Below are 12,108 nucleotides of genomic sequence, written 5' to 3'. Positions count from 1 at the left end.
TGGAATCTGGCCTTCAAGATTGTATGCATGGAAATATGGGTGCGTGGCATACTCTTGGAGGAAAAACACTTACAATATTGTTCTTGCCTGCTCATAAATCAAGCTCACTGGAAAATATATTTTGAGAAAGGACGGCCAGTTTCGTGCCCTCCCATCTCCCGCACGTGTGTAACGGCTCCGTAATAAAAACGGCTCATATTCTCAAGGCGTTTGTCCTACGTTCTTATTGAACAGCGGACAACGAATCCCGACATTTTGGTGCCGTGACTCGGATTCGACCATGGCTGTGGACAAGGGGACAGATGACATCTTGAGGTGGCAGCAATTGTCTCAAGGGTACCGTACCCACGACTTAGCAAAAGGTGAGAGACCTTTTAATTTCTCTCAGGAACAACGTGCTGTCATTTCCAGGCAAACACGAACCCTTTCCATTGTTTTGCACGGATCTGAACTGGGATTGAGCCGTTTTATGCGGAGCAGGACAAATTTTAAAAAACTAAGATGGGATCTTAGGTATGAAGGTGCAAAAGGAAATCAAGGTTTGTACGTTGAAGGAAAGAGAAACCTGTGACTAAGGACTACAGTGAATAAGGGAGGTGCGACCTCAGGTGTAAAAAAAAAGAAATCAAGGTGGGACCTTGAAGGAAAGAGAAAACTTGTGACTAAGGACTACAGTAAATATTCTGTAGTGACCTCACAAAAAGGAAAATAAGGTTTATTTTCTGTAGCGACGTCACTAAAAGGGAAATAAGGTTTAAAAAAAAAAGGGAAACCAGAATGGGCAACCCAGGATACCCGGTCGTTCATCTTCAGGTACTCCGGTGGGATATATGTTGGAGACTTTTGCGGAAGTTTGTGTACAATACGTACATGAGTGGGTCAGACTGACCGTGGGACAAAGGGCCGCGTTTCCCACTGAAGCGACATTCCAAAGATCACAGTTGACTAATCTAAGGAAAGCTCTAAAAAAGAGAGATGAAGGGAAAAAGCATAATGGGAATGACTGGGAGGCTTTCAGCCAATAGCTGGAAGAATGTGCCAAACGAGAGATGGACTCAAAATGCACAGGTTTTAAAGGCAAACTCGAGATGACTAAAAAACAGATATCTGTGTTACAGAAACAAATGATAGTGACGCAGGAAAACAATAAGGCGACAGGGCCTGGGGAAGAGAGCGGGGCCCCCTCTCAACATCAGGCTGTGTACAGACCAGATCCCTAAGTGGGATTGTATGCTCAATTGATAGGGACAAGACCGAACACAGATCATAGGCCACAAACTATAGCCCCGATGATCATGACGGACGCAGGCCGTGCAGCAACGGCACAACGAGGAGAGCTACCTCCCAGATACGTACACCGGGCATGGAACGAAGTAGACTTACAGTCCATGTCAGCCATTCTTCGGGGATGCCTCGATGACCCAGATAGGTTAAGACAACACCTGTATGAATTCGTGCTCACTCATCAACCGACACATTTGGATGTGGGCATTATGATGGACCGTGTCCTCCCAGAAAGGATATGGAGAAAGGTAAAGGCAACTGTAGGATGGCAGATGGCGCCACCAAGTAACGAGACAGAAGGAGACTACTCAGCTCGCTTGGGTCGGCTGATAGACGCTGTCCATGAAGTCCGACCGAATTATGTAGACTGGGGAAAAATCACGCATTGTGAACAAAAGGCTGGAGAAGATCCAGAGGAATTTTTGACTCGACTTAAAACAATAATGAGCACATATGGGGGGCCCCAGGAATCGAGGGCCCACCAGATCAATTACTCAATAACTTCTTTTGTAGGACTTCGCCCAGGAATTAAGAAACGATTGAAAGCTGCTATTTTGGGATGGGCGGGGCAAACCACGGCACAGAATCTGGCTTCGGCCATGCAATGCCACCAATCGTGCACTGCGGATGCAGACGCTGCTAAAGAGATTAAACAGGAGGCTTATCAAATGTTAGTTCGGGGAGCAATCCATCGGCATCAAGAAGTCGAGTTTCCTGTATATTGGAAAGAGGCCAGTGCCCCAGTACGCGAGTTCGAACCTAACCAGGGTTGGGCAAGGCCCCCACCCTGTGTGGAGAATCAGCGCTCCTCTGGTGGATGGGAGGATGAAAAAGATGCGGACAACGGCCGCCCAGGTAAGGCTGTTAATGGATGTTTTCATTGCGGGGAAGAAGGACATTGGAAAAGAGATTGTCCATATCTAAAAGGACGTAGGAGCGAGGGCCGAAGGGGTGGTCAACGACCTTCGAATGAGGACCGGCGCAACCTGGGCCGATTCGATAAACAAGACAACCCCAGAACCCAATATTGACATGATGCAAGCGAGAAGCCCCTCGACCCCTCCCTAACCAATGACCCCATTTCAGATCCCTCCATGTCATTGGTAATAGATGGAAAATGCTGTAAGTTTCCCGTCGACACAGGGGCGGCTCGCTCGACACTTAAGGGGTCAGACTCGGGAGGGATCCCCATTTCAACAGAAAGGGTCTCGGTGGTGGGGGTGTCAGGGAGGGTGGAAAAAATACCCCCGAGTCAGGAATTGGCAGTGCAATGCGGACCTCTATCTATGAGACATGCCTTTTTACTAGCGGAGAACTCCCCACGTAACCTTTTGGGGAGAGATTTGTTTTGTCAGATGGGATGCACTGTACGATGTACTCCGGGAGGGGTGTTTTTGGACATACGACACTCCCAGCGAGATCTAGTTCTACTGCTATTAATGCAAAAAAATCCGGTAGTGTACTGGTGGAGATGCACGGACAATCAAGTGTTAGTCACCACTCGAACGCACTGGGACACGCTTGAGGTTTCAGTCGAATTGAAGACCTGGGTAATGGCCCATGGATGGAATGTACACGGATGGAAAGAGACCCTTCACTGTACTTGCTATTATGACAAACTTGGCAACGACGAACAATTTGAAAATCAGGTGCATTCTCGCCTTGGAGAAATCACCCATATAGTGGTCACAGACCTTTGGATAGGAAGAGAGGGGGTAGGGTTGGAAGTACAGATGACGCAAGACCAAAGGGACCTCGCTAAATTGCCAAATGACGTCACTCCTCATCTAACACTCTGAGTAAGTCAGGGATTCGAGGCAAAGGACATTGGACCCATGATAACTCGGTTGAAAAACATTCCAAGGGATTACCAAGGGGTCATGTTGGAATGTAACTGGCACCATGTGCGCAATCAACAGGGCTTCATGTGGGAACAGCCGCACATCGATGTACCCACAATATTTGAGAGAGTGGAAATTGAGTGTAAGGACACGCGGTGGAGAGAAGGCGGCCGACTCCACGACCAGGCTTTGCACCAGGTGCCAGCTAACCTGTGGACCAGACATCCCAATGACGTGGGAAAAATGACAAGCGCAGACCCGGTTACCGTCACATTGCAGCCAGGAGCGGCTCTCCCTAGAGTGAACCAATACCCAATTCGTGAGGAGGCTCGGAAAGGTATATTACCTGTGTTGAATTCATTGCTTGAACAGGGAATTTTAATCCCGAACGTTAGTTCATGTAACACTCCCATGTTACCGGTCCGCAAACCGGGAAAATCGAGCTGGCGCTGTGTTCAGGATTTGCGAGCATTAAATAAGTGTATTGTCAGAATTGCCCCCGTAGTACCTAATCCAGCCACTATCATGGCATCCATCCCGCCAGATGCTGAGTTTTTCACGGTAATTGATCTATGTTCAGCATTTTCCTCCATCCCTCTAAGCCAGGAATCACAACACCTGTTCACTTTTACCTATGAAGCACAACAATACACATGGACCCGTCTGCCCCAAGGATTTGCCGACAGCCCTACACTGTTCTCGCGGGCCCTACACAAAGACTTGATGGATGTAGTCCTCGCAGAAGGGTCGACACTGGTACAGTATGTGGACGACTTATTACTGTGTAATAAACAAGAGCAAAAATGTCTGACTGATTCAGTGACCCTCCTCTGTGCGCTGGCCGACAGAGGCCACAAGGTGAATTACGACAAATTACAGCTGTGTAAAACCAGGGTGGAGTACCTTGGACATTCTATTGAGAAGGGTAAACAGACGCTGACAACAAAACGCGTGAAAACTATTTCCGCAATTCTGAGACCAACAACAAAAAGGGCCCCCGAAGATTCTTGGGCATCACTGGGTACTGTCGGACATGGATCCCAGATTATGCAGTACTGGCCCGCCCGTTATATGATGCTTCAAAAGACAGCGCGCCATTGCAAGTCGAATGGTCAGCAGCAATGGAAAATGCATTCGCTGGACTGAAAGGTTCGCTGTCCACAGCACCCGCCTTAGGCTTGCCCGACCATGACAAAACCTTCTACCTATACGTGCACGAATGGGAAGGTTTTGCACAAGCGGTATTGGCGCAAAAACATGGCGACAAAATGTATCCCATAGCGTATTACAGTAGCCAACTCGACCCGGTATGCAGAGGACAGCCATCATGCCTCCGTGCAGTAGCAGCGGCGGTATACGCAGTTACTCATTCGTCCGACCTTGTTTTGGGGAGCCCCCCTGGTAGTCAGAGTAGCCCATAACGTTAGTGCGCTCATAATACAAGCGAAGACGCAACATCTCACCGCAGCGAGGTCCGTCATCAGTGAACTAACACTCTTGTCAGCCACTAACATAACTGTTGAAAGATGTAACACACTGAACCCGGCGTCTCTCCTTCCCCTACCAGGTGAGGGGACTCTACACGACTGTCTGCAGCTCGTGGATTCGGTTTCCGTGTCGAGACCAGACTTGAAGGACGAAGCGCTTCCGAACGCAGAATTGACATATTACGTCGGCGGCTCTTCAAGCCATCCCCAGGATGATTGCTTGCTTTCATGGTATGCTGTGTGCGACCATTGGGAAACAATCGAGGCCCATGCACTTCCACCATGGCATTCTGCCCAGCAAGCCGAACTAATAACGCTTATGCACGCATGTAAAATGGCTGCGAGACGCTCCGCCACAATTTACACAGACTCTGCCTATGCCTGGGGCGTCGCACACAACTCAGGAAAAATATGGGAAATGAGAGGGTTTCTCACCTCAGCGGGTTCACCTGTAAAACACGGTAACCTGATCGCAGCCTTACTTCAAGCAATACAGGAACCTAGTGCACTCGCAGTTGTAAAATGCAAGGCACACTCACGCCAACAGGGGTCACTAATCTCCCAAGGTAATGACCGTGCACACCGAGCGGTCAAGAGAGCCACGTACGAACAAAATCCCAGGGTTCGCCTGCCACACCTCGTCCCGCTCATAACAAAAACAGTAACCCCCTTCTGTGCAGGACATTGTCAATCTACAAGCGGCAGTGGAAAATAGGGAAATGCTGGGATGGCTGCAACAAGGGTGCACGCAGCAAGACAATGATGTATGGATCGATCGCCAGGGCCGCACCGTAGCACCAAAAGCATTGCTTCCATGGATCGCACGCGTGGCGCATAATAATGGCCACGTGTGCAAAGAGGGGGTAGTAAAGGAGATCTTACACTCATGGTATGCTCCAGGTATCACAACAGTAGCCGCGGAAATATGCCGAAAGTGTGCAATTTGTCAACATCACAATGTGGGACCCTCACCGAGACGTTTTCAAAATGCCGCACATCCTATGCCATGGGCACCGTTTGTCCATTTGCAAATTGACTACGTGCAGATGCAGCCACTAAAATACAAATATATACTCTTGATTGTTGTTATGTTTTCCAAGTGGACAGAAGCTTAAGCTACTCATAGGTGATGCCACCGCGGTGGTAAAACATCTCGTGCGTGACTTTATTTGCAGATTCGGCATCCCGTGCATAATATCAAGCGACCGCCGACCAGGGAACACATTTCACAGCAGAGATAGTCAAAGAGCTATGCAAAGCCCTACGGATACAACAAGTATTCCACTGCGCTTACCATCCACAATCGGCGGGCGCCGTGGAACGTCAGAATGCTATCTTGAAGTCTAGACTGACAAAAATATGTGAGGACACAGGACTTAAATGGCTGCAGGCATTGCCTCTTGCTCTCATGGCCATGCGCTCAACAGCAAATAGACACATGGGCCTGAGTCCACATGAAATTATGATGGGATGTCCTATGCGGCTGGCAGTAACGGTGCCAGCTATGACCGATTTACAAAATATTCATCACCTGGATGATAATGTGCTGACCTTTTGCACAGAACGAATGAGAACTGTCAACAGTTTCCATTCACAGGTGAAAGAAGCTCTGCCGGAACCAGTGGCCCGGCCGTGCCATCCCTTCGAGTCAGGCAACCTTGTGATAATAAAGAATTTCAGAAGGAAGCACAGCCTCCAGGAAAGGCGGACTGGCCTGTACCAGGTGCTGTTGGTCACATACACTGCTGTGAAGTGTCGAGAAAAGACCTCCTGGATACACGCATCTCACTGCCAAAGGTGAGTATCACCAGAGACGCACCCCCAGGAAGCCACTTCTCTAGACGTACCCGCACTCAACCAGGGCCCTACACAACCCCAACACAATGGGACCGAGGGGGATGCAGACGTTGCTGCTAGTTCTGATGGGGACACCAAGAGTACTCAGTGAAGCCTTAAATGGACATGGGAGTAGAGGACCCCAGACATCACACCAACCTGCAAGACTAAAAAGAGGGTTAAATGACCCCAAGTATTTTAGTAACGGAGTAGACCCCCTAAAAAGGAAAGCGGGAGCATTAGTTCCCATGGTGCCCCCCTCTATAATGATTGACAATGGGCAGAAAATAGAAATCCCATGCATTAGTGACAGAAACATAAGGAGTGGAATTTTGACTGTCTCTCCAATCTCCAATCATTAGCTTCCGGTCCCTCGAGCGACGGGGCTTGCTTTGATCTCTCCACGGCATCAAAGTTTGAGTGTTTTCCCGTTCGTTTCTTTGTCAAATTTCCGCTGCGTATTTTGTTGTGTATGTGTTATTGTGTGTTTCTATTTGGTTTTGGTTTTGTAGTTGTTGCAAATTTGTGTGTAATTAGTCGTTTCTTTGTCCACGCCTCGTGCGGCCTGGTGTCTCGTGCGGCCTCCTTGTCTCGACTTGTGCCCCGCCCCCTATATTCTCGTTTGTTCTTTCACCTCTGCTCCTGCTTTCTCAAATCCACGTTCTCACTTAGAGACTTTTCCCAGATTGTTTTCATGGTTTTGTTTAAATATTTATTTAAATATGTTTAAACCGCAGCGGTGATCCCCCCCCCCCCCCCCCCTCCAGGATTTCCATGTTTTAAACGTTTCCCAGTGTGTACCCTGGATAAGAATAGGTACGCCGTATCCCTGCGTGTCGTAAGAGGCGACTAAGAGGGTTGGCGTCAGGAAGGGCATCCGGCCATAAAAACATTGCCTCAAAAAGAGAACCATGACAATTACAACTACATATGGGCAGGGTACAGCCTGAAGTGGAGATCGGTTTCTGAGGTTTGGGACATGGAATGTAGGGACAATGACAGGGAGATCAGGAGAAGTGGTGGAAGTATTGGTCAGAAGAAGAGTGGACATATGTTGTGTGCAAGAGACGAGATGGAAGGGAAGTGGTGTGAGAATGGTGAAGGGTAGGCAGGGACAGAAATACAAGTTTGTGTGGCAAGGGTGCCTGGAGGGCGTGAATGGTGTTGGTGTCCTGTTTTCTGAGGAGTTTGTAGACAGTGTGGTGAGTGTGACTAGAGTGAGTGATAGGTTGATGATGGTGAAAATGATGATTGGAAAGCTCTTGGTGAACGTCATCTCGGGATATGCTCCGCAGGTTGGTCGGAGCGATGAAGAGAAGGACAAGTTCTGGTGTGCGATAGAGAAGCTGATGGAAAACGTGAAAGATGAGGAAGTTGTTGTGGTAGGAGGAGACCTAAATTAGTCTAGTAGGAAGACTAGGTCCCCCTGCACCCCCCGGAGATATACTTCTAATCAGTGTTTCTAGATTGGAAAAAATGTGTAGAAAATGACTAGCTATGGCCCCAAGCTGAAAAAATGTCCCACATACCATTTTTATGCAAATTACTGCTGCCATTATCAAAAAAACGATTTTTGACATATCTCAGCCAATATTGCAGATAATTGAAAAATGAAGGTGTCTAGACCCATGTTTTGAAGGGCATAGATCATGATAGAACTATTCATAACATGATTACATGTGTCTATGGTATACTAGTATGCATATTAATGCTGTAATTACAAAATAATCAGTTTTACAAATGATAAGGATACGTTAATACTGCAGATAACTTAACATGGTACATAAGGGGTCTAAACCCAGGTATTTTCAAGGTTAAATGTCAACAAGATGCTCCTGAGTCTTGCATAGGGGCGGGACATTGGCAGTAACATTGGTACCACTCAACTTTTCTTCCCACCATTGACTTTGTATTGCGAGAGATTTTCACTTGCTTATTTAAAGGTTTCTCACCCAGCCCACGTAAAATCTACCAACTCCTGCTGTTAACTCCCAAACATATTTTTTTATGTTATCCAATCACAGTGCAGAAATGACAGACTAGAGATCCAAATTAGTGCTGCTATAGCTGCCATTTTACATTTCCATCCATGTAACATGCGCGCTCGCGCGCTCGTATCAATTGGTAATGTCGCGCGCTCGTATCAATTGGTAACGTTGATGTTATTGAATACCTCAGTTGAAAGTTCAGTCTTCCATTCCATCTGTGTGTTGTTCTTGGTATTCATCCTCCAATCTAGCCAGGTAAGATGCTAACTATAATGTTACTCACACTCTTGACTTCAGTTTCTGCATGAAATCATAAACAGGCAGAATAACAGCTGAGCCAGCTAGCACCATGTTAGCTAACGTTAAAGCTAGCCTCATCTATGTACAGTATGTTCCTAATGTCGGTGTAACTTAAACTTTTGTTAATGCCAAACATGAGACATATCTGTTGACTTCTGTATATGAATTGAACCAGAAAGAGGCACGACAGCTGAGCTAGCTACAGTAACTTAGCACAATGTTTCATTGGCCTAGATAGCTAACGTTAGTGTGGAAGAATTTAGATGTTTTAGCTATTAGCACTTTTGATGCCACTAAACATGGTTTAGTCAGCTAAAAAGTACCCTAGTGTAGAACATGACTCAGAACCTCTGTTACCTCACTGAAAACTCAGAGCCTCCTTTCACAGGCACTTTTAACATCATTCGTGATTTCTTATTTGTCATTTAACAGTGATGGTAGACATCGACAGCAAGCATGCCCAAAAGAAAACGGAGTGTAGAACCTGCAGCCCAAAGCTCTCCTCCTACATGCATCCTTCATGTACCATCCATGTCTGATCATGGGGATTTCACGCCCCTCCGTAAAATTAAAGGATCTGCTTCAGAAAAACTGCAACTGCTTCAAAAGATCCGGGATAGACGTCTCAACCAACCGCATGACTCCCCATGTCGTATGCAATCAGTATGTGATCAGATCCCGGCAACTCTTCCTGATGACCTAGAAAGAGTAGGATATCACAGCAAGTGTTATAAGCACTTTGTCCGCCACTTTCATCGTCTGGGAGATGATACAGAACCAGGGCCATCAACCTCATCATGGCATCACTCTCCTCGTAAACCAGGAGGTTCTGCTGAACCCATCTTCCCGCCAGAGTGTATATTTTGTGAGAAAGTTGAGACCAAAGATGCTCATCGCAATACTGAGAGGCCTACAACCTTCCCATCCTTTAAAAACAAAGAAAATGCATGGGAGCAAATCGAAACACGGGCTGAGAAAATGGGTCTCTATCGACTCCATCGAAAGGTGAAAAACAAAGACCTCTTTGCATGTGAGGCCAAACACCATCCGTCATGTTTTAAAGCTTTCCGCACAGCATTCTACAACTATGAGCGTGCGATTCACAGAGCCGAAGCACCAAAGGAGCAGGCTTGCATGTCAGCCGCCCATGAAAAGGCATTCAACTCAGTACTGGAACACATTCAAACCCAGGTCATCCAGCAGAATAAAGTTCTACAGCTTTCTTCCTTGCGCTTGCTCTATGTCGAGGAACTGAAACTGAATGGATATGAGAACTCAAATTATCGGTCAGAGAAACTACTGAAACGCCTACAGAATGACCCAATCAAGGAGCATATCCACTTCACGAAGGTTGATCATGACAAATGTGATGTCATTTCTTTCTGGCTTGTGCACAGCTCAAACATAACAGTTTCCAATGCTCTCGCACGAGCATTCACACTCGGAAGCACAAACAAGAACCAAAATGTTGCCCTCCAACTTCGCCAGGGTATTCTACAGGCTTTCAGAGAGTGTAAAGACCAACCATGGCCACCAACAGCTGAAGACATGGAGCTCAATCCTGAAGACATCCTACCTCCAGACCTTGTCCGCTTTCTCAGCGTGCTAATGACTGGCAAGGAGGGCATCGAGACAGAAAAGGTGAAGCGTCTGGTCTTCTCCATTGGACAAGATCTGTGCCGTGCAGTGTCAGATGGAAAATGGAAGTTACCAAAGCACATTCTCCTCTGTGTGACTGTAAGGCACCTGTTCCGAAGCAAACAGCTCACCACAATACTACACAGGCTTGGACACTCTGAGAGCTACGATTTCGCCTTGGAGTTGGAAACTGCTCTCGCCAAGGTCCTGGATGAAGTCTCAACTTATCGTACACCACAAATTGTGACAGGAGAGGGCAACCTTGTATTCCACTGTGAGTGGGACAACTTGAATAAAACCACTACCAGTGTGCACGGCAGCAACATTGTAAACAGTGCTGGAGGAATCATGGTGCAGGAGGTCAAGCCCGGGTTCGAGAGCAGCAAGGACCGAATGCTACCTACCATCAATAGGTCACAACAGCGTAGCCTGAAGGTCGACACACCAAAAACTCTCCCACCCTTGCACTTTACTCGCGTTGGCCCGAAGTTCCCTGAAGGCTCATCATTCACACCGCCAGCAGAGAATGACACAGTCTATGCCACTACGATGCAAGAGTACTACATCTGGCTCTTCATCAGATACATCGGAAGCTGTGGCCTGCAGCCTGTGCCTGGGCTAGGGGGTTTCACCTCTGCAACTGGTTCTCCCCCACCCAGCAAATCAACAGTCGACTACTGCACGCCTATCCACCAACCGATCACAGACAACGCAGTTGTTCGTGAGCTACTGAAGCGTTCCGAGGCAGCAACTGCTGAGGTGGGTCAGAGATGGGTCCTGAATACATTTGATCTGGGTGTCTGCATGAAAGCCCTTCCCATCATCTGGCGCTGGCCAAATGAATTTGCTCTTTGCATGTGAGGACTTTGTAGTGAGACTTCAGATGTAGTACTCTTGCATCGTAGTGGCATAGACTGTGTCATTCTCTGCTGGCGGTGTGAATGATGAGCCTTCAGGGAACTTCGGGCCAACGCGAGTAAAGTGCAAGGGTGGGAGAGTTTTTGGTGTGTCGACCTTCAGGCTACGCTGTTGTGACCTATTGATGGTAGGTAGCATTCGGTCCTTGCTGCTCTCGAACCCGGGCTTGACCTCCTGCACCATGATTCCTCCAGCACTGTTTACAATGTTGCTGCCGTGCACACTGGTAGTGGTTTTATTCAAGTTGTCCCACTCACAGTGGAATACAAGGTTGCCCTCTCCTGTCACAATTTATGGTGTACGATAAGTTGAGACTTCATCCAGGACCTTGGCGAGAGCAGTTTCCAACTCCAAGGCGAAATCGTAGCTCTCAGAGTGTCCAAGCCTGTGTAGTATTGTGGTGAGCTGTTTGCTTCGGAACAGGTGCCTTACAGTCACACAGAGGAGAATGTGCTTTGGTAACTTCCATTTTCCATCTGACACTGCACGGCACAGATCTTGTCCAATGGAGAAGACCAGACGCTTCACCTTTTCTGTCTCGATGCCCTCCTTGCCAGTCATTAGCACGCTGAGAAAGCGGACAAGGTCTGGAGGTAGGATGTCTTCAGAAGCCGCACATCCAGCGTGTGAACCACCGCGTAGCATTGTACAAAAGAGCCGATCAACCTATCATCGAAAAGCCAAAACCTTATGAGGAGCAAGGATGGATAAGGACTGATGAAGGACTGTTGAAACCAATGTGGTCCAGTGGTCCCATCCTACCAACCTCACTGGTGGATCTTCTGAACACAGGAGAGCACGAAGAGGAGGAGGAAG

At 47.7% G+C, this 12,108-nt stretch overlaps 1 protein-coding gene across 1 annotated transcript in view; it reads left to right on the top strand.

Moving 5' to 3' along the window:
• The window catches only part of LOC144891835 (uncharacterized), a 112,727-nt gene extending 102,540 nt beyond the window's left edge, over positions 1-10,187 (top strand). Inside the window, exon 2 of the mRNA XM_078776613.1 lies at positions 9,169-10,187. Coding sequence (XP_078632739.1) covers positions 9,169-9,171 — 3 coding nt within the window. The 3' untranslated portion in view covers positions 9,172-10,187. The remainder of the gene's footprint in view (positions 1-9,168) is intronic.
• The last annotated feature ends 1,921 nt before the right edge of the window (positions 10,188-12,108 follow it).

This window comes from Myxine glutinosa, chromosome 4 (genome assembly GCF_964187855.1).
Source record: "Myxine glutinosa chromosome 4, kmMyxGlut1.1, whole genome shotgun sequence".
NCBI lineage: Eukaryota > Metazoa > Chordata > Myxini > Myxiniformes > Myxinidae > Myxine > Myxine glutinosa.
Note: the sequence above shows the minus strand (reverse complement) of the source record. Positions and strands in the feature narration are given on the sequence as shown.